The sequence below is a fragment of the Arvicola amphibius genome, chromosome 2 (assembly GCF_903992535.2).
Source record: "Arvicola amphibius chromosome 2, mArvAmp1.2, whole genome shotgun sequence".
NCBI lineage: Eukaryota > Metazoa > Chordata > Mammalia > Rodentia > Cricetidae > Arvicola > Arvicola amphibius.
Genome location: NC_052048.2, coordinates 103,433,729 through 103,457,175, shown reverse-complemented (window position 1 = coordinate 103,457,175; position 23,447 = coordinate 103,433,729). Strand labels below are relative to the sequence as shown.

The 23,447-nt window shown below is 49.6% G+C and overlaps 1 protein-coding gene across 1 annotated transcript in view; it reads left to right on the top strand.

Moving 5' to 3' along the window:
* Colec11 (collectin subfamily member 11) overlaps positions 1-23,447 on the top strand; it is a 33,215-nt gene that overhangs the window by 7,087 nt on the left and 2,681 nt on the right. Inside the window, exons 2-4 of the mRNA XM_038319742.1 lie at positions 869-1,024; positions 5,435-5,506; positions 20,460-20,531. Coding sequence (XP_038175670.1) covers positions 892-1,024; positions 5,435-5,506; positions 20,460-20,531 — 277 coding nt within the window. The 5' untranslated portion in view covers positions 869-891. The remainder of the gene's footprint in view (positions 1-868; positions 1,025-5,434; positions 5,507-20,459; positions 20,532-23,447) is intronic.

Below are 23,447 nucleotides of genomic sequence, written 5' to 3'. Positions count from 1 at the left end.
CAGGAAGCACCAGAGGCCTTCTGGGATGAATAATTGTGTGGTTATTGCTATAATTACTATTGTATGGTTCTGCTGCTCCAAGGGGAACCCTCTACCTCAACTTCCAGGCCCAGCTTCCCTTCTTGCTTTTTATATATCTTTCTTCCTTTCTTCCTTTTCCTCCTCCTCCTCCTCCTCCTCCTCCTCCTCCTCCTCCTCCTCCTCCTCCTCCTCCTCCTCCTCCTCCTCCTCCTCCTCCTCCTCCTCCTCCTCCTCCTCCTCCTTCTTTTTCGAGACAGGGTTTCTCTGTGTAGCTTTGGAGCCTGTCCTGGAACTAGCTTTTGTAGACCAGGCTGGCCTCGAACTCACAGAGATCCACCTGCCTCTGCCTCCCGAGTGCTGGGATTAAAGGCGTGCTCCACCACCTGACTCTCCCTTTCTTCTTCCACTGCTGTTGGCCTTTTTTATTCTCTTTCTTCTCTGCTTTCGAGCCATCTAGTGTGGACCCCTCTTTGCATAGGGCTATCCCCTCTCAGACACACTCCAAGCTCTGCAGGACAGTCCTGTCTTACATAGGAGCCTTTGCCGTCTTTGGGCCCCAGTCTCTGCCATTAGGGTGAGATGAGCCTCCTGGGCAGGCCTTGTGTTCAGTGACTTGTTCTGAGGAAGGATGGACAGTGCGAGTGACCTTTAGCAAAGGCTTTGGGAAAGAGTTCTGGGCACACGTGGTGCCCTAGCTGCCGGGAAACTTCTGAGGCTCTCAGTGGAGGTTGGTAATTGGTATGTAAGCGAGCCAGCGAGAGAGAGGGGAGTGTACGCGTGGGGCCTGCTGTTTTCAAAGCGCTGTCTGTGTCAGATCCTGTCACTGTTTATGCCTTCCTTCTTCCAGGAGTCAGTGTCCTGCCCGCACTCATGATGACGAGGGACCTGGCTCTTGCAGGCATGCTGATTAGCCTGGCTTTCCTGTCACTGCCGCCATCTGGATGTCCTCAGCAGACCACAGAGGACGCCTGCTCTGTGCAGATTCTTGTCCCCGGCCTCAAAGGTAATGGTTCTTCCGCTGCTCTGGTGTTGCTCTGGTCATGCCTCCGGGTGTCACAGTCTCCTGCATGGCCTGGTACTTCAGTACAAACTCACAGAGGATGGCTCTGTTCCAGCGGCATCCTGGGAAATCTGCCCATCTGTTGGGTTTGGGTTTCCTGACAATGAGACCAAGGTTCTATGACATTTAAACCTTTTCTCACCAAGGAATTGTGGAGTTCTCATCAGTGATGTATATGCAACACAGACTGCTCTTCAGGAGCCTTGTGTGAAGGTCTGGCTCATTTGATCTTCTCCAGCATGAGCCGGAGGACTGAGGTCAGCCAGCCTCTTTCCTGTTATATGATGCTACTACAGTGTTTACATGCCGTGCGCTGCAGAGACGAAGTCTGCTTGCAGGCACGTTTGCAGATAGAACAACAGTCCAGGGATGCCTGTGGCTTTTCTCCAATCCACAATGAGTCTGTCAAACTAGTCCATGTTCTGCATGAAAATGACAGACACACACCTTCATAGTTGGGTCAGATATTATCAAATCATGACCTGGATGAAAACTTTGTGTTCACAGATATGACTTGAGATATGATTCGAGAGGGCACAAGTGGTAAATTATTTCTACAAGTGAAGAGAAAGCAGCGCTATTAACAGTGGAAAATGAGATGGTGGTTGAAATGTCAACCTGTCCTGATAGAAAGATGGTTCATCAGAACTCCTCAGGGGTGGGGGAAGAGGGCCACATAACTGGGCTCTCTGTGGCTTGCTCATCACCCTAGGTAACTAGTCCCTCCCACCCCACTGAGTTTTGAGCAGTGCTGGGAACATCTTTGATCTAGATGGTCACTCAGGGTTGCACTCCAAGGCCTCCAGGAACAGCTAGACATAGAGTCAAGCTTCCAGGGAAGGTCTCCATTGACTTGGGTATGGTCCTTTAGAGACAGAGCTCAAAAATATATTTGAGACAAACGGTCTCACTATGAAATTCTGGCTAGCTGGGAACTTCCTATGCAGAATATCCTGGATTAAACTCCCAGGACTCTGCCAGCCTCTGCCTCCTGAATGCTGAGATCAAGGTGGGCACCATCACTGTAGACAGAGAGAGACTGCTTGTTGGTTTCCTGGCTACTCAGACCCGAATAATAACACAGAAACTATATTAATTACAACACTGTTGGGCCAACGACATTAGCATATTCCTAGCTAGGTCTTACATCAAAAATTAATCCATTTCTATTAATCTGTGTATCACCATGAGGCTGTGGCCTACTGGTAAGGTTCTGGTTGGTGGCTGGGGCTTTCTCCTTCAGCAGCTACATGGCATCTCCCTGACTCCACCTACTTTCTCTCTATATCTCTGTTTGGATTTCCTGCCCACTTTACTCTGTTCCATTGGCTGGAACAGCTTCTTTAATAACCAGTGGTAATAAAACATATTCATAGCAAACAGAGGGGAACTCCACACCACATCACATTGAGCATAAACAATTTTTTTTTATGACAAAGTAGTTTCAGGACATAATGTAATCATGGACAGAGTTGAGGAACTGCGTGTGGGGGCTTCAGAGCCTGGGCATCAAGGTGATTTTGGGGGGATCAGCAGTGGGAAGTTCAGGGGTCTTGTCCCCTTCTTCCCACTGTGGGTGAAGTGGGAAGATTATTCATGAGAATGACATTTAAATGAAGAGGCCTTTCTGATTGTTTGAGAGATAGAAAGATCCTTCATTCAGGTCCTGCGCATGTGTGTGTAGATGTGTGCAAATATGTGTGTGTCTACAAATATGTGTGCTGTGCTTGTGTGTGGAGGCCAGAGGCCAACCTTTGGCATTATTCTGGGTGATAACAACTTTGGATTTTGAGATAGAGTCTTTCATTGACCTGGTGCTTACCAATTAATCTAGTCTGGCTAGCTAGGGAGCCCTGGGGATCCTCCTGACTCTGTCTACCCAGCACTGGGATTACATGTGTGCGCTACTACGCTGGCTTTTTATATGGAGTTTGTGGATCAACTCCAGTCCTGTGTTTGCTGCGGCAAGCCCATTACTGACAGCCATTGATTGCTCTAGCCCCAAGCTAGAATGTTTTTATTGGTTCATTCTATCTCATTCCTACTGTAGTACGTCAAGTACTGTTCCAGGGTCTCATGGTGAGTTGGGATCAATATGAACAGTTTTTCAATAAAATTACACACACACACACACACACACACACAGACACACACGCACACACACACACACACACACACACACGATGCAAAGGGAGGCCAGGTGGAAGCTGTGTGCTGGCTTTAGCGTCCTTCTTGTCTTCTTTTGAAAGGGGAGGGACCATCAGATAAATAACAATGCATTGGACGATGGTCTGGTTCGCTCAACTTTAATCCTGATCCAGGTTCTGATGCCTAAAGAAACCGTGGTCAGGCCTGGAGCCAGCACCTGTCTCGTCACTCAGCCACCACAGTCTATGTCTTCGCTAACGCACACCCACCCACCTCGAACGAGTGAGAGCCACACGTAAACTCTAGGCGCTTTCTAGCAAACCTCTAGAAGAGGTGTAAGGTGTGCTCTCAGTCACCTCTCCGTGAGTACCGACAGTGTACCTGCTGTGGTGGAGGCCTCCCTTCCTCCAGGAGCTCTGGGAGAAATTTCCACCCTAGGAAGAGTCGTGGTAACCGCTTACTGAGACACACACGGTGGTGCGAGCTAAGAAACGTGACCCCACCCTTGCCCGTCTTCCGTGGGCTTCTGCAGCGGTGGGCTTTGCTGTCGCTCCTCTGTGGGTGATCGTGTTGGCCCCTGTGGTCCAGCCCTTCAGCCTAGCCCTGGCAGGCTCGTCTGGAGAGCTTTTGATTCCTTTCAGCCTGTGTGTATTTTTCCTCAACGTGCCGAGCCGCTCCGGCTGGTTGTATCCGGCTCGCTGCGCAGCTTCAGCTTAAAAGCCACTTCAGCGGGGACCCGTCCGATCTGACACATTCTGTGCCACATTTGCTGAAGTTACTGCCTCGTTCTGTCCTGTACGCTGTGTGGCTAATGAGAATTCTCATGTCAATCTGACTTAAAAATATTTTCCCTCCTGGATAGCTCGCAGAATGTTCTCTTTGTTGTTGACGTTCTTTTGGCAGTGTCGCTGACACGTCTTTCCTATTTGGCCCTGATTTTTCCCGTGTGGTTCTCCACGGGCTTTTATTGTGTTCTTGCTTTCATGCACTCAGCCCTGCCCCCAGTACTGGAAAGTGTATCTGGCAGCTCTTTACAGACACTCAGGCGTTACCCGTCATTCTCTTCTTCCCTCTGTCTCTCTGGAATTCTTGGGAGATGGGTTTGGGCATTTGTGAGTTGATTTTTTTTCCTCTTCCATTTCAACTTGATAGCTTCAAAACAAAGCCATCAAGGCTTCACAGTTGAGTGTTCCTTAGTGAACAGAAGCCCTGGTCTTAGTGTTTTGTCTCATGGGAAGTGAGTGAGCTTTCTTCCGGCCATTGCTTTCCAGCTGTGAGGGTGCATTTCACGCAGAAGGTCCCCAGTGGGCTTGCTGTCATACTCGCTGTCACACACAACCATGCCTCCTGTCTCTTTCTTTTTTCTTTTTTTTTTTTTTTTTTCATGACAGAGTTTCACTATGTAGCCTTGGATAGCCTGGAATTCACTCTATAGACCAGGATGTGTAGACCTGGAATTCACTCTATAGACCAGGATGTGTAGACCTGGAATTCAGTCTATAGACCAGGATGTGTAGATCGAGAAGCAGAGACATGTGGACCTCTGTGAGTTTGAGGACAGGCTGGAGAATAGGTCCCGTGGTCCCTGCCACTCAGTTCCTCTCCGCACCCCCATGCGCTGATCCTGTTAGCTACCCCAACTGCTTATTTATACCTCTGTCTCTTGTACCTGGCCACCGAACCCCAGATCATGCAGGGCACACTTTATTGGTTCCAGGAAGCCCACAGGGGAGGCCGTCATGAACACGCCATGGGTCATGCTGAGAGGACGAGGAGATGATCAGTGGACACCCCAGTCTCTTCTCATGAGGCATGTCACCAGGCCACATGTCACTAGGTAGCCTCTGGGGGCTACCTAGCAGTGACCGTACTTCTCTTTATTGTTGGGGTGGTATGGAGAGCCCTATGGTGGGAAGATGGATTGGGAACCAGTCCAGAAGGGACAGTGGACGGAGAGAAAGATCTGTTCCCTGAGAAACAAAGCAGCGTCGGGAAAGCACACCCTGAGCTTAGACCCGGGCATCCAGAGCTCACCCAGGTGATGCTGCTTGCGGTCTGGAGTAGGGTAGGCAAGGAGTAGGGTCAGACCGGCTGTACCACGCGTGAGAGTCTTTCTAATTCTTCTGCATGGGTGCATAACACCATAGCCACCCCCCTCCCTGTCCTAGCCAGACAGTGCCTAAACAGATATACCTTCTTCCACAGGGGATGCAGGAGAAAAGGGAGACAAAGGAGCCCCAGGACGGCCAGGAAGAGTTGGCCCTACGGGAGAAAAAGGTACTCATGATTCTAGCCTCCCTGGGGAGAAGGAGGGTGGGAGGTGGAGGGGACTGAGCTCTCCTGAGATAGAGTTTAAGGAAGAAGGCATGGTGCTGGTCTGCAGGACCCTGAGTTAAAACCATGAAACACAGCGGTGTCTCTCTGGGAACCGCCAAGGTCAGGATCACGCGTAAACATATATGAGAGTGGTGTGATGAAGGAGCAGGGCCCAGGAAAAGCTGACCCATCTGCCGCATGGAAGTAGCTGAATGGGAATGGTTTCTACTTTAATAAAACAATGTGATTCTGCCTGGGGGAGGTTGATGAGATTCAGTTGCATATCAAAGGAGCTAGAGCACATATGTGAAGAAACCAGAACACATGTACAGGGATGAGAACACGCATGGATAGGAATGAGAGTAACCATGTAGAGAACCAGGCTGTGGCTATTGGGAAGCCAAAGGACACACAAAAGAGAGGCTGTCCAAGGGAAGAGGCTAGGGGATGCTCCAGTTTACATACTTGGAATGGAATTTGAACATACATGAGAACAGAGATAATTATACATGTAAGGAGCATTCGTAATAGCAGGCGCGCAGTGTGTGTGACTGCCATCTACAGGGTGGTATCATCTTTACTATTTTGTATGTTAATTTTTTTTTTTTTTTTGGTTTTTTGAGATGGGGTTTCTCTGTAGCTTTGGGGTCTGTCCTGGAACTCACTCTTGTAGACCAGGTTGGCCTTGAACTCACAGAGATCTGCCTGCTTCTGCCTCACAAGTGCTGGGATTAAAGGTGTGTGCCACCACCCAGCTTAAAATGTTTTATTATTTTTTAAAAATTATGTGTATATGTCTGTGTGTGGGTTTGTGCATATGAGCACAGTGTCTGTGCAGATCAGAAGGGGGCACTGGACCCCCTGGAGTGGGAGTTACCTGCGACGGCTACTGAGCCCTCCTGAAGAGCAGAGCCTGTTTACATAGCTGGAGACTCGTTCTCTTAAAAGTTTATTTCTAGGGAGGGGGAGGTAAATGGGAGGCGGGGAGGAGGCAGAAATTTTTAATAAAAAAGTTTATTTCTATTATTTTAATTGTGTGTGCACATGTGTGTATGTGCATGTGTGTGCACCTGTGTGCATGCATGCACACGTGTGTGCATGCGCGTGTGTTGTTCACACACATATATGTTGGTATGTGCACATGCATGTGAGTTCCCACAAAGGTCAGAGGTGTCAGATCCCCCTGTGCTGTCTCGTGTGGTGCTGGAAATCCAGTTCAGGGAGAACGGTCCATGCTCGTAACCACTAAGCCAACTCTCCAGCCTCAAAGTTTTGTTGGTTTCTAATATCTATTGAGACAGGGTCTCACTATGTAGCCCTGGTTGGCCTGGAACTTGATATGTAGACCAGGCTACTTTGAACTCAAGAGATCTGCCTGCTTCTGTCTACTTTACAGTCTTTATTGTTATTAAAAGTTATATAGAAAAACATTTTCAAGCCAGTCATTATGGTGTGTGCTTTTAATCCCAGCACTCTGGATGAAGGGGCAGATGGATCTTTATGCATTTCAGGTCATCCTGGTCTACATAGCCGGAGACCCTGTCTTAAAAAACGAAACAAGCTGGTTATAGTGGCACAAGCTGGTAGGATCTGCTGAAGGGGGCAGGCACAGGAGGGTCATGAGTCTGAGGCTAGGCTGGGCTATACATTTCTGGTTGGTGATTGAGCACGCTTTTAATTCGTGCACTCAGGAGCTGGAAGCAGTCAGATCTCTAAGTTCAAGGTCAGCCTGTTCTACAGAGTGCGTTCCAGGACAGCCAGGGATACACAGAGAAACCCTGTCTTGAAAAAAAACCAACTCAAACCAAACTAAAAAACTCAACGAACATATAAAAAAGAAAAAGGAGCGCATTCTCAACAATCTGTGAGGATATGTACTAGTCAGCACCACAGCTGCTCTTGTAACTCTGGAAAAGCTTCTGTTTGAAAAAACTATTAAAATAACACATTGACAGTTTTTTGAAGAGTGACTTACAGACACTTCCTGGTCTAGTGCATGGGTTTTGAGCTTGCATACTGTGAGACCCTTGTTGGATGGGACTGGACCATCCCATTCCTCCATCAACCCCAGGCACTAACTTTTACTTCTTATTTTTTTCCTGTTACTCATAGAAATTAATGACGAATTGAATATTATCTCAGATCAGTGATCAAAATGAGCAATGATATTTGCAGTAAAGGTCCAAGCTCATCTCTGTGGCTCTTGATAACTTTTAATCCATTTTTTTTTGCAGAGAGATCTTAGGAATTTATGATGCATCTCATCCCATTTGTGCAGACACTTGTAGAGGATATGCTTATTCTGCATTTGGCTCCGTTCACTTAACAGCGTATCTTGGAGAGCCTTCCACGAGAGGATGCAAAGGCCTCCTCTATTTATTTTATTATATTCAGTGATTGGTGTGCTCAAGTGTACGTTTATCCTGACTTAGCTCAGGTTCACGTTTTCCTGGGTATTTGCTGCCATGAATAATGTGTGTATGTGTGTGTGTGTGTGCATCTGTGTGTGTGTGTGTGTTTGTATATATATCTTCAAAGTTTACTCTGATCGGCAGGATTGCTCATCAAGATGTGCAAGCATTTGCAGTTTTGGGTGGGTGTGTCACGCCTTTAATCCTAGAACTCCAAAAGCAGAGGCACTAGGGTCAGGAAGGACTTTGAGGTTGGTCTGAGCTGTACAACAACACCCCTTCTCCAAAACCACGCCCATCTCAGATTTATTTCTGTTAGTTAATAAAAAATATGTGAAGACTGCCTTAAGATGTGTTCAAGCTTGTTCTCCGAATTCCCCCTCCGTTGTCCACTACAAGCCCTGTGAGCTACACTTGTCTCAGGAGTGGGAGAGGCCAGGTGTGGAGGCACATGCCTTAATGCGCTGAGGCAGATGTCTGTGAGAATAGCCAGGAATATAGAGTGAAACCCTGACTTAAAAAGAAAAAAAAATGTGGGCTTCCCAGGAATCTGGTTCAGGTCAGGGAGTGGGTGGGGTGGGGTGGGGGTGGCTCCCAGTCACAGGTCCCGCTAGCACTTGCTGTTGCCGCTATGTGGGTGGGATGCCTGATGAGCTATCAGAGTACAGTAGAGATATCCTAGGCTACAGCCGTCCATCCTCGTGGAGAACATAACTCCAGGCCCTGTAGGCCTCAGATCATCTATAGCTGGGTTTGACCTTCAAGTTATGCCAATATCTGTTATATTCAGTGTAGCCTTGACTTGCGAGTGTTCTAGTAGCCTTACCAGGGCCTTCTGTTCTTCCCGAACATTCTTCTATGGTCCCTTTCTCTCTGTCACTTGTAGATGCTTTCCATAGTGAAACAGATCCTCACAATGTCCGAATTGGGCACTGTTCAGAAAGTCCAAGAGCTGATGGTCCCCAGCCTCTCCTCTGTCATCTGGTGCCCCTCTTCTCTGCACATCTTAAACACACTCAGCCGTCAAGCAGCAAATCAGGTAGCAGGGACCAAGTCCCAGGCCTTGCTGCTCCCCACCTTCAGTCTGGCTGACTTCCAGGCCCACTCCGGGGTGTGAGCTGCCCTCCCCAGCAGACTGCAAGCTTTACAGATGTCTGAGCATGGTGTGTGCTGTGGGCAGGCCCTCCTGGGGCCTCTAGCTCCATCTGTTGGCAATGGCTCAGCTCTCCTCTGTTGTCTACTGGAGGCCAGAGCAATCTCTCTAAGGTGTGGGTCTAATACCCTGGCTTTCCTATGGTTTGAGAATTAAGATTCCTGGCATTTTGCTCCTCTAGTACCTGAAAGTAGGGCCCAGGATTGTGCGTCTTCCCCAGTGTCCCCTTCAAGAGGCCACACATAATCCCTAGCCTGCGAGTGCCTTCCCTGCTTGATGCCACCCTCACATTTGTTGGTGTGTTAGTACTGTATTCTGCCTCACTAGGAAGTGTGATTCTTCTTTTTTCCTCCACATCTATTGTTTTCCTGCTGTGTCCAAAGTATAATAAATGTGGTCATGCATTCCTACAATCCAGCACTCAGGAGGCTGATGCAGGAGGGTGGTGAGTTTGAGGCTAGCCTAGGCTACATAGTGAGCTACTATTTCAAATACAAACAAAACCAACAAAACCCAAAATCAAAACCAAAACCCTCGAAAGTGAAGCCAAAATCTAATACATGGCATTTCCACCAAAGCAGCATCTTCTAGACAGAGATAACAATGACAGTTGTGCCCAAGATGAAGGCCAACTTAAGACATGGGGGGGGGGGCGCTGACCAGAGCGGAACAGGTACAAGGAGGCTTAATGAAAAAGCACACTGCAGGAGACAGATGCAGGGCCTGAATTCTGAAAGAGAGGGGGAAAGAGAGAGAGACAGAGAAAGAGAGAGAGAGAGAGGCAGAGGGGGGGAGAGAGAAACACACACACACACACACACACACACACACACACACACACACAGAGAGAGAGAGAGAGAGAGAGAGAGAGAGAGAGGAACCCTGAGAAGGGGTTCTTTCTAAGGGTTAGGGGGAGCTACATGATCTGACTTCTGTCCAAGTGTGGGCCCAAGCTGGCCCCTCACTATCTTGTTCAGCAGTAAATGTTACAGCACGAATCATCGTTCCTGATTGGAGCCAGGTGGGGTGAGGTGCACAGGCGATGTCACAGGCCACTGGAACTGGGTTCCAAGTATTCAGGGTCTCATTGTCAATGTGGGATTTTTCTGACTCTCTGTTTTGGTCTCATGTATCACAGGCTGGCCTTGAACTTGCTATGCAGGCGGGAATGACTTAGAAATTCTCCTCCTGATCAGCCTCCTGTGTGCTGGGTGCTGGGGTTGCAGGTGAGCACCAGCAGGTGTACTGGCTACTATTCCTGTTGTGATAGGTTACCCTGACCAAAGCGACTCCAGGAAGGATTGGTTTGGACCCACGGTTTGAGATGAAAGCCTGTCATCTCTCACACTGGTAGATCTCGAAGCCTCCTTTTAGATAGCCCAGTGCCACAGACATAAAGTCTGATGTCATGAAAGTAAAATCTACTGGGGATCCCAGGTGTAGCATCTGTGGCTTAGGAGGTGGATCTGCCGGCGACGGGCACCTTCAAAGGGTGCTGTGACAGATGCTCAGGGGAGTTAGGGATGCCATGGTTGTGCAGCACCCCATAACCATTTCTTTTTGGACTTGACACTCCTGCAGCACGCAGGCAGTGGGGACGGAGCTACACTGCCTTCAGTCTTGTGTCTCTGGGGCTCAGCCTGACGTTGGTAGCCCGTGAGCTCTCCTTTAGTTGCTTGAAATAGATCTCGAGATGTAATATCTTTAAATATCTTTGAATTTCCTGGGTGATCTCAACTTGGCTGAGCTCCCTGTCTGTGTACTTCACTCTCCCCCAGGTGAGCGACCTGCCCTTCCTGAGTGTGGGGGAGGTTTGTAAGTAAAAATGGCCAAGTTCCCATGCTGGGCTGTGGTCTCTATGGAGTGGGATGGCATTTGGCAGGCTGTAAAAGCATTGCCACCCTATCCCACCCCACCCAGTCTCTGAAAGGCCCTGAGGTTGACAGGCCGAGGTGCTGCTGCAGCAGGCTGTTTCCCAGGGTAACGGGCTCCTCACCCTGGGGCTGGACAGCTCAGCTTCCACCAGATGTAACTTGTGCCCACCTGGACAGCTCTGGAGGAAGTGGCTGACTTGCAGAGTAAGCAGCACCCTGCCAGGGAAGTAAGCGCCTGCTGGTGAATTGCCTTCACTGAAACAAAGCCAGGCAGAATGGAGCCAGCAGAATGGCCCGCTGTCATCTGCTGTTCATTGAGACAAAAACGGTATCTACATTTCTGGGCTGTGTGTGTGCTGTGTGGCTCTACTGTGTGTGCTCTGCTGATGTGACCTGATACGTGTGTGCTGTCCCAGATTTTTCTGTCTGGTCCCCAGACTTAAACTGCCTTATTCCCTGCCATAGAAGCTGGAGCCTCTCCTGGCGCAGACGGTGGAGGGCAGCTGCACCGGCACTGGGCTGTCACAAGCTGCAATGCGCACGGCATCCTTCACAGAAATCGCTGAGGAGGCTGAATCACAAGTGCCCCCTTTGCCCCATCTCCACTTCAAAGGGCTCTGATATCTTCATTAAAATTAATATGAGTCACGCACCTGCTGCGAGCTGCCCACCCGCTCCGCTCCTCCTGCGTGTCTGGAGAACAAATGGGGACCACCCCACTTCTCGTTAGAGTAATGGGCTGTGAGGACGGAGGGTCACAATAGCTCCCAGCATTTGGAGTGCCTCATTCCGGCTTCTCCGCTTAAAGGCACAGGCTCTAAATGAGTCTCAGCACCACTTTGCTTGTGTGCACACTGCATAAAGCCTACCATCCTGTGATAGAGCTGGAAGACCTTCCTGGAAGTGGGAAGGAAGTGTGAGCCTTTTTTTTTTCCTGTTAGAATCTCCTCCTGCTGCAGGAGCTTTAGCCTTGCAACCACGCCAACGCTCTGCTCATGGAGCTGAAACAAGTCTGTAACCAAAAAGAGAGGATGAGCAGACAGTCTTGATGTCTCAGTGATATTCATCTTTTCTTTCTCCTCAATACATCCAAACAATAGGCTATTCCTAGCAGCAGCAGCAGCCAATCTCCCCTGGTGCTTTGCCTAAACTGGGTTCTAAACCAGCTCTATGCTAACTAACTTTACCACCCTGGCATGTTTATCCACATATGCTTGCACACATGTATAGCATGCATGCTCACATACATGCTTGTGTATTATGTGTACATGTATATGCTTATATGTAGCTATGCATGCACACACACAAATACGTGTGTAAATTACTATTTGTATGCTTGTATATAAGTATGCGCATATAAAGTATCATGTTTTTGTGTCCACATATGTACACATGTGTGTATATGTACACATTCTCTATGTATATATATGTGCTCACATATATATTTGTGTGTTTGTATGGTATATGGTACACACATATCTTTATGTGCATATATGCGTGTGTATGAATTCACATGTATGTATTTTATATATGTGCACACACATATTTGCACATACATATGTGAATATAGGTTTGTAATTGTGTATATGTATATAGGCATAATTACATGTATTTATGATTGTGAAGCATCTAGGTTTATTTGTATACTCATGCTTATGTGAGGTGCATATGTATATACTATGTATGCATATGTGGATATGTGTGTTGTAGTTAGTTTTGTTTCCCTTGGTGTGATAAAACATTTTGGCCAACAGTAGCTTAGGGAAGAGGGTTTCTTTCCACATACAGGTTATAGTCTATCACTGAGGCAGTCAGGCAGAAACTCAAAGCAGGAACCTGGAGGCAGGGACCGTGGAGGAATTCTGTATGCTGACTGGTTCTCCCACTCCTTCCCAGCCTCATGCTTAGCTGGCTTTCTTATACAGTACACGACCAGCTGCCTGTGGATAGTTCTGCTCATGGGGGCCTGGGCCCCTATGCACCAATTAGCAATCAAGACAGTTCCCACAGACATGCACACAGGCCGGTCTGATCATTCCTGCCAGATGGCTCTAGGCTGTGTCAAACTGATAAAGTGAAGTAGGGAAGTAAGACAGCGTGTACATGCCTGTGTGTCTGTAGTATATGCATACTATGTATGTATGTGTGTGTGTTCATGTGTATGTGCACATGTGTCGAATATGCATGTGTGTGCTGTGTGTATGCATGTTTGTGTTGCTCAGCTCCAGACCTGACCCCTGGTTCTGCTCACAACCACTGCTCTCTTTCTGCTGGGTCAGAGCAGGCCTGGGGTAGCACCAGAGCTGTCCATGAAGAGGCAATGGCTCTGTCTGGCTAGCCCAGCCTGTCCCCACAAAGGCCTTCTTGTGAGTGTGCCCAGTCTTCGCATGCTTGAGGTGCTATGAATTGGGGCCTTAGGGTCAGGCTGAAGGTTTGGGGTGGAAGGGAATTGGGTGGTAGATAGTAGAGGGAGAGCTGTCTGTCTGCCACCCTGACTCCCACTGGCCAATGACCCGCACTCACAGTGGTCACAGCAGGACCCCAGGAGGCCATTGCTTGCCTTCCTAGAGGCCTGAAAACCTTTAGTGAACCAGTGAGGAGTGGGCACGGGGCACCCTGTGGGGACCAGCGGAGGTGGAGTCTCAGGAAAGGCCTCTGTCCTACAGAGCCCAGATGTGGAGTCAGGTGGCATTGGTCTTGGTGGAATCTGGTTTCTTGGTACCTGTCTATGCCCCTGGCTTCCTGACACAGTGACCTGGGGTTCTGGGGACATTTAAGACATCATTTTCTGGTGAGGAAATAGAGGTTTAAAAGTGATTACAACCTGGTAAATGTGAAGTTGGATGTGATGGCTCACATCTTCAATCCCAGCTCTTGGGAGACAGAGGCAAGTGGATCCCTGTGAACTCAAGGTCAGCCTAATCTACTTACTGAATTCTAAGCCAGACAGAACTCTTGGGAACAGAGCCCTGGGATTTGGGTCTGGGTCTGTCCATGTGTAGTTTGTGCTTGGAATCGCTGGACAGGTGTGTTCGCTGTGTGGCCTGTGGAACTTCACTGGTTCGTTGTGTGGCTTATGGAAGTTGCCTCCCTTCTGGGCCTTGCTTCTCTATGAGTGCAGAAGACAGCTAGGTCAGTCAGCTTGTGCTGTCATCGTGAGCCACCAGTTAGGACTTGATTTGTTTCTTTGAACCCTGGAGGCTGGAAGACCAAGGTACAGGTTGGGCAGGGATGTTTTCTCCATGTCTTATAGAAGATGCCCTTTTCCTGTATCCTCACGTGGCCTGTACACTGTGCATACCTGGTATCTTCTCTTATAAGGCCACTGGTGCTGTTGGATCATAGACCGACATATAACCTATGACGTCAGTGAGCATCCATGGCTCGCTGGAGTGCAGACTTTTCAGATGGATTGTTCAGCTCATCCAAAGATGGAAATGATGGGCTGGGGCTGGGGCTCTGTCGCAAAGTGCTTGCCATGCAAGCATGAGGACCCGAATTCTAACCCCCAGAACCTGTGTGAAAAAGTCAGGCACAGTGGTGCATACATGTAACCCCAGCGCTGAGAAAGCAGAGCCAGCCTAGCCAAACTGGCGGGTTTCAGGTCAGCGAGAGACCTTGTTTTAATAAACACCTGACCTTCGGCCTTCACATGCATGCATACACAAATGAACACCTATGTACACACACATCATGGTAATGAGAATGGGGGGGGTGTTGAGCTCCATAGAGTCACATGAATGTACTGTCCTGGAACAACGTGCTGGAAGTGTCTGTGTTTGTCTCTGAACAGTGTAGAAGGGAGCAGACCTGTGCCTCTCTGCAGGTTCTCCCTTGTTCTTGCTGCCTTCAAAGGGCTAGATGATGGTGGACTCTAGACAGATTGAAAGAAGCGGGGGGCCAAGCCAGTCCTAGCTGGCTTTGGTGCCCATCAATCACCTGGGACTGTGTGAAAGCACAGGTGCACATCTCCCCAGCCCCTGGGGCTGTCCACGCATCTTGTCACATTTCCAGATTCTCGGGTGCCTCTGCCTGTGAGATGAATGATGGCTGCTGGGGACACGTGTGTCCCACCTGCTGTGTGCCAGGTGCAATTCTGGGTGGTGCGCCTGTTTCTTCAGCATCCAACGAGGGGGCACACTGCCAACCTTGCTTCATAGGGGCAGACCCAGCACAGGGACCACTGAGCCAAGCTCTGAGCCTGTTTTGCCGACAAGGGCGCCAGGCTGCTTTGTTTGAGGTGGCACAGAGCCACTGAGCAAGGCCATCAGGCAGTGGGGAGGAAGGGGAGAAGATCGGCTGCTTTTAGGGGTATTTTCTTTCAAAAGCCGTTACTGCAGGATGTCAGCTTCTTCTTGTTATTCTGAAAATGTATTATTTTCTGTGTATATGAGTATTTTGCCTGCATATATATTTATATCCAGTGTTCCACTTGTAGGCCTGGTTCCAGAAAAAGGCACCAGATTCCTTGAAATGGAGGTTATAGATGTTTGTGAGCTGATATTTGGGTGCTGGGAACTGAACCCCTATCCCCTGAAAGAATAACCAGTTCTCTTAACCATTGAGTCATCTCTCCATCCCCTTATATTATATATTTTTTGAGACAAGGTCTCATTTTTGCTCATTCTATAGCTCTGGCTGGCTTGAAACTCAGTATGTAGACCAGACTGGTCTCAAATGCACAGGAATTTACTTGCTTCTCCCTCCCAAGTGCTGGGATTATCATTTGAGCCCCACATCAAGCTTATATTTTTACTTTTTTGAGGCATGGTCTCATGTAGCCCAGGTTGGCCCTGAAACTACTATAGTCAATGATGACCTTAAACATCTGATCTTCTTATCTGTATCTTCTCAGCGCTAGGATTACAAATATGTACTGCTGTGCCCAGTTGCACACTGGGGATTGAATCTGGAACTTTGTGCTTGCTAGCAAGTGCTCTCCCAGCTAAGCTATTCCTCAGGCTCAGATTCCAGGTACAGAGGTGAAAGCAGAGGCTCAGAAAGTGTGGTGGTTTGAACAGGCACGGCCACCATGGACTCATGTGTCTGAATGCTTGGCACATAGGGAGTGGTACTATTAGAAGATGTGGCCTTGTTGAAGGAAGTGTGTCACTGTGGAGGCGGGCTTCGAGATCATAGAGGCTCAAGAGAGTGTTTTCGCTTCTGCTGCCCGTGGATCAAGGTGTAGAACTCTCAGCTCCTTCTCCAGTACCATGTCTGCCTGCATGCCTCTGTACTTCCTGCCATGCTGATAACTGACTAAGCCTCTGATCTGTAAGCCAGCCCCAATTAAATGCTTTCCTTTATATCATTGCTGTGGTCTAGGTGTTTCTTCACGGCAATATAAAACCCTAGCTAAGGCAGAGAGATTATTAACTTACCCAGGGCTGCTGACTAACCCAAGTTACCCAGCTCCATAAGGGTAGGGAGGATGCGCAGACTCAGCCCTTGTGGAGCTACTTCTCCTGCCTCCCCAAATCTTGGCACAACTTAAACCAATGGCATCCATGTTTTGTGGGAACTTGATGGCACTGTCCAGCTCTCAGGGACCCAAGAGGCCCCCTGAAGGCTGCAAGCTGTTACTTACCCAGGCCAGCTGGCAGTGTTTACTTTCTAGAGCTTGAGACTCGGGTTTTGCCTCCCCTGTGCCCTTCACATCCTCTGCGTGGAGCTGCTGCTGTCTCCACTGGGTCTTGTTTTCCACACTTGCTCTCGGTTCCGGTGTACCCCGATGGCAGGGCTTGGCGCCCATGCTCCTCCAAGGACAGGAGCCGAGCGTGGTGCCAGCTGGTACCAAGAGCCAAGTGTCAGCAACAGCTTTGAGTGCCTTCTCCTGTTGGGCTGTGAGAGTTAGGGCTGGGTTGAAGCCAAGTGTTCTCAAATCAGCCTCAGGTTGGGGCTGATTTATGACAGCCGGACTCCTGCTGGACTCTCACTGCACGCCCTCAGCCAAGGGACTGAACCGGACAATGGACTGCTGATTGATTGTTCTGTTGAGGTGGGAATTTTGCAGGAAAGAAAAGTCACCCTGAGGCATTTGTGATGCCAATGCATTTCCTCCAGGGACTTTTGAGCCTTTTTATCCTGTCTTTCGGTCACCTCAGGGACCTGGTCTTCGGCCTTGTGTGGCTGGAAGGCTGAGAAGGCAGAGCTGTGGTGTGGCTTTTCCTCTACCACAGCCTTGACCCAGCTAGACATTTCTCAAAAAGAAGCAGCCCCACAGTGGACAGGAGACCTGGATCCCTTGTGGGATCTTTTCCTACACAGCCTACCACAGACTATACCCACACTCAGGAACCTCAGTCCTGCCTGCTTTGTGGTGGCAGGCAGCTGATACCCCAGGGTTTTGGGCATTTAGTTGGAGCTGCCTTTCCAAGGTAAGATCTTTGGTTATTATTTTCTAGGACTCAGCCTCTACCCAGCCTCTGTCCATTTGGGAATGTGGCAAGCCTGGGTATTGGAATGACCTATATGTCCATCTTCATATGTGAGAGCAGTGCATTGGGGTGCAGTGTGCCCAGCTGTCAGACGGACAAACTGAACCTTACATGTGACTTACATTGGACTGGGCAGGCATGATCCCTGGTTGGCATGGGGGAACAGTGGGCTTAGATTCCTGTATGGGGGGGGAACTGCTAAGCCCCCACCTCTACGGTGGGGCTTCAGTGGGTTGTTTTGACATGTCCAATCTGCGGCATCCAGGCTGCATGCAGCCAAAGACAGCTTCAATTACAGCTCAACACAAAATTATGAACTGACTTAAAACGTGAGCTATTTTTGCAATTCCTTTAAAATCTCAGTCGCACGGCCTAGCATGAACCATGCAGATGTCAGGGGAGTGTTACCGCTTCCAAAGACTGGAGAGGGTTGCTAAGGTTTCTCCTTCCTTCCCTGTTGCTTAACTCATTGATCAAGATGCTGCCTGCCATAGTCTCAGCCCCTCTCCCTCTGAACACTGCTCCCGCCCCCCACAGGGCTTCATGGAGTTGCTTCCCAGCCTGTCCCACCTTTTCCTGGCTCCCTCTACTCCCTCTAGATGCCTTCTTTACTGATGTCAAGCCCTACTCTGTCCTCATCTTACATCCACAGCCTTTATTCCTGTTTGCCTCCAGGATATTGGAGCCCAGTGCCCTCTGGGGCTTTGCCGGCTTTAGGATGACCCACTCTGCCAAGGGTATCCAGACCAGAAGCCTTGCCCTCACTTTACAAACCATCGCTGAGTTGTCAATTCCCAGAAACCTTCCAATCAGGAGGCTTCTTTTCATTCTTCTGGATGCTGTCTGGCTAGCCACCAGCTGGCCTCTGTGCCTGCCTTGCCCACTTCTCCTCAAGTGTGGCTGGGTTTCCCAAGCAGGAATCTGATCTCCGTCTCCTCTTCCCAACTCTCCAGTGGCTCCCACTGTTCCCTCTCAAATGCTCCCCCCTCAGCCTCCAGATGGGTCAGCACCCCTGACCTGGGCCACTTCAGTGCCTCCTTTCTCTCCTACAGCTGTGTTTCAGGGGCCAGACTGTCCCCCGTGTCCTCAGCTCACACCCTGCATCCTCCTGGGCCAGTGACTTGCTCTGCTCTTCTGCCTGCACAGACGTCACCCACCTGTCTCCCCCAGCATCAGGAAAGGAGAACGGCTCTCAAACCAGCAGATCATGGCTCTTGCCCTGCTGGACTTTCAGAATCCAACCTGGTCAAGTCACTTAATGCCAGAACTACCGATGTGCAAGCTGACCATTGTTAGAAGACGTGAAGGAGAGCATGTGCATAAGCGTGCTTTGTAAGCAAGCACTTTGTTCTCATGCCCTTTCCATGGACGGCGTGTTTTCTGGTCAGCCGGCGCTCTCTCCTTCTGACTCCATCTGTTCTACATTGAAGGAGCATCCACTCCAGAACTGGAGGCCCTCGGGAAGTGCTGTGCTGTGCTGTGAGGTTCTTCATCAGCACACAGTGGAACCCTCCCTCCTGCCTGTCTTGAGAGCTATCTACACTGAGTTTCTATCTGTCTCTGTAACCCTAGAGGCAGTAGAAGACCAGAAGGTCATGGCATCTTGACCCCACATGAGCCTGTCCATGGTGAAGTTGGTGCCCAGGGCTTCTCTGTGTGCTTGCTTGCTCTTTGTGCTTTGGTGTCTCATCAATGGGGATCCTAAAAGATCACCAGGAGCATCTCCAAGAGACTAAGGACACTCAGGGAAGGACATGGCATTGGGAAATGTCTCTGTCCTGACATGTTAAGGGTCTGGGAGAGGACAGCTGGTCACAACTTTATTCCAGCGATCAGTGTTCTCTAGGGTAAGCAAGGCCGGCCTCTGCTCCTTCTCGCGATGGATGAGAGATAGCAGAAGGGTTGGCCTTGAGCACTAGAGCAAATACTTGCTGTTAGGAAGCACACCGCAGGCACTGTGCTACTCCCATAAGGCATACAGAGAGCATTCCCGGCTCTTCTCCCTGTGTCCTCCATCTCCTGCGGAGCCACCTTCAAATGCAACCAGAGGGGACGCCCAGGGCTTTGCTGTTCCCAAGAGCATCTAGTTGTGTCTGTCTTCCAGAGTGACGCTTTTGGTTTGGGTGTGAGAAGAAGCTGGGGTGACCCTGTTGGGCTAGGATACAGGTCAGGGACTTGCACCTCCTGACTCAAGCTCAGAGGAGAGCTGGCCTTGGCTGAGTGACTCAGGAATGCTGGCCTGTCTCCTACCATCTGTGTGACTCATAGCCTTCATTAGAAACAAATCCTATAGGCTGCCTATGAGGAATAATCCTGGGACAGTCACCCATGTGCCCTTGGAGAGCTGTTCTTCATGCAGTCTCTTCCCATGTGCGTGTGTGCACGTGTGTGGTAGTAAGGAAGGGGAGTGTCAGATCACCTGTGCAGATGTGTGATCTTGAGGGGGAGCATGTCAGCTCACCTGTGCACATGTGTGATCCTGAGAAGGGGCATGTCAGATCATTTGTGCATATGTGATCCTGAGGAGGGGCCATGTCAGTTCACCTGTACATATGTGATCCTGAGGAGGGGGCGTGTCAGCTCAGCTGTGCAAATGTGATAATGAGGAGGGGCTTGTCAGCTGCTCACCTGTGCACATGTGTGATCCTGAGAAGGGGCATGTCAGATCACCTGTGCATGTGTGATCCTGAGGAGGGGCCATGTCAGATCACCTGTGCATGTGTGATCCTGAGGAGGGCCCATGTCAGATCACCTGTGCATATGTGATCCTGAGAAGGGGAGTGTCATCTCACCTGTGCACATGTGTGATCCTGAGAAGGGGCATGTCAGATCACCTGTGCATATGTGATCCTGAGGAGAGGCCATGTCAGATCACCTGTGCATATGTGATCCTGAGGAGGGGGCGTGTCAGATCACCTGTGCATATGTGATCCCGAGGAAGGGGAGTGTCATCTCACCTGTGCACATGTGTGATCCTGGAGAGGGGGCGTGTCAGATTACTGGTGCATCAATCAATTTTGGCCATATTGTTTTCTACAGGAGACATGGGGGACAAAGGACAGAAAGGCACCGTGGGCCGCCACGGAAAAGTCGGTCCCATTGGCGCTAAAGGTATTTTTGACACACTTCTTGCCCTATATTCCCTGGTAGACTCAGAGCAGCCGCTGTCTGTGCCACTTTGCCTGGAGCTCTTGTTTTCATGTGTCACTCTGATAGACTGTTGCAGTATTCCCACTACAGGGACACCAAAGGGACTGCTGGCTCTGTGAGCATTGGGGTGGGTGGAGTCACGCCAGCCTGCAGCACTTAAGGAGCGGTTAACCTCCCGGATGCAGGATCCCGAGCGTGTTCTTGAGCCAGAGCCCGAATCTTCAGCCCACCTTCCTTAATAAGCATGATGGAATGAGCGACTCAGAGGATGGTCAGGACAGGTTGTGTCATGCATTGCTGTCTTCATCCCACCCCCAGCTTCATGGTCAGGACAGGTTGTGTTATGCACTGCTGTCTTCATCCCACCCCCAGCTTCATGTTCAGGATGGGTTGTGTCATGCATTGCTGTCTTCATCCTCACCCCAGCTTCATTTTCCGACAGATGTGTGAGCACCTGGACCTAGGGGGACGCAGGGGTCATGTAGCTCTCTGTGTAACCTCAATGAAGTCTCCGGTGCTCCTGTGTGGGTTGGCCATCGGGGAGACTGAACTAGTGTGGCGAAGAGCTATTGCTGGCAATCAGAGGCAAGGGAGGTATTTGGCCGTGGTCTTTCGAGCTGTCTCCTGGGATCTTCTACTGGAGCAGGTTGACCTGGTCCAGAGATGTCTTGATTGACGTCTGAGTTCTGAGTTGGTTTGGGTGGTTTGCTCTGATCCGCACCTTGAGTTTGTTACAGCCCTATGCTGTCCCTGCAGAGAGAGAGAGACCATTGACGAGGAGGGATTGGGAGGTGGGCACTCTGCTCGGCTGCCTCTTCTCTGGGAAGAACCTGCTATCAGGCATCATCCTCATGAGCATGGAGTGCTGAGGGACACTCACGCTACAGAACCTTCACAGGACTGCGATGAAGTATTGATCTTATAAAAGCTGCCATTTCAGCCGTTCCAGCTGCCCAGCTCTGTGGCACTGACACATTCGCCATGTGACACAGCCGTGCCCACTGTTTCCTAAAGCTTTTTATCACCTTGCAGGGACGCTGCACCATTAAGCAGTAACTCCATCCCCTTCCCAACCCTGACAACCCAGAGTCTGCTTTTTGTCTCTGTGAATTTGCCCAGCCTACTTACCATACAATGGGTTTTGTCCTTTGTTGTGGTCTTGTCTCCCTTACTTCAGTGCTCTCAGAATGTAGCAGGTGTCAAAATTCCCTTATTTTAAAGCTGAATCACACCATTGCACAGGTCTTTTGTTTATCTCCATATTTGTGAGAATTCCTTCCCTGAGGAGACATAAATGATCTCTGTCTATTCTTCCTAAAGTCCCAAGAACAAGCCAAAAGTTCAACCTAGTAGAGAACAAATGAATTTATTGGGCTTACTTACTGAACATGGGTGAGGGATTACTTGCAGAACTGTAGGGGACCCCAAAGCAGTGGTACTGGAACATCACAATGATGGAATCTCCTGTTCTATGGGAAGTTAACCTTCCCTAGCATACATGCTCTGGTACCTCTGAGACTCCAAGACTCCAAGTCACATGAAACCAGGGTAGGATGGCATGTAAATGGCTGGCAGGAGTGACTGGATTCTCAGGTAAAGGACCAGGTACCCTCTGCATGCCCCCTTTCTCTGATGGGGCATAAATAGCCAACAGTCATTTTCTGATGGCCTCTTGTAAGTGGCCTCGAATGGCACAACTGGCATGAAGACTGTGGATGATTTGCTCAGAGGACTGAGTTCTAAGCTACAGTCTCCCTGCCTGTGGGTACTCAGGCCATCTGTCCCCATTGGCTGCTGTGACCAGTGCTGTAAGGAGTGAGAGGAAGACAGAAGGAATGAATATTCTTCTCTACACAGCGTGTGTGCTGGGCAGCTCTCCAAGTCTCATGTGGAGACCGGGACCACCCTCAGTCGGCTTTGATTATTCAATTGGCTTTGTTTCCAGGGACGTTCTCTTGGGTCCTGGCCAGGCTGAGATTCTGGAGGTCTTCAAACACCTGACAGAACACAGAGGAATGAGTTGGGCAGGGGCTGCTTAAATGCTTCCCTCTTTACGTGAACAGACTGTAAATCTGCCGACGTGGAACTCACAGCCCTTCACGGAGATGGCTCTGTCCTCTGAGCGAGAGAGACAGTGTATTAGGGATTCCAAAATGATTGACTTGTACACACACACACACACACACACACACACACACACACACACACACCATGGCTTGATCTCACAGAGGCTGGGCAGCTTTGTTGCTATCATTGTGTCCTATACTGTGTTTTCATGTGTGTGTGTGTGTGTGTGTGTGTGTGTGTGTGTGTGTATGCATGTATGTGTGTTGAGGATTCTGAAGGCAAGGGGTTAGGAGGTTTGCCCTGCCTACCAGGAGAGCTGGCAGGGTCCTGGTGTCTGGGCACCTCTGTGACACTACACTGCCTGGAGTGGATCCAAAGGAACTTTGGTTACCACCTGGGATTATCAAGTGCTGTCTGCCCTTCCTGGATCAGCTTTTCCCTAAACTCACCCCACCTCCCTTCTTATGTCCATCTGGATTTTTCTGTTGAGCTGGCCTGCTGTCATCTGAACTCGATATTCAGTAATCTGTACAATGTTGTCTGTAAAACATTCGGTGAAGGGCACTGGGCTCCCCAGAGCTGACGTCAAGTAAGCCACCAGGTGCTCCCCCAATACACGCCCATGTTTACAAACAGCCTGGAGAGCTGTCTGTAGAACTGGCGACAAGGAGTGATGGGGAAGGAACCCAGAGCCTCATCCAACTCTGCCACTGAGCTACATCCTCAGCTTCAACAAATACGATTTTTAACTTGACACATTTTAACTCAAGGGACGTTTCCCCTCTGGATGATAACTTTAATTTTTCTTTT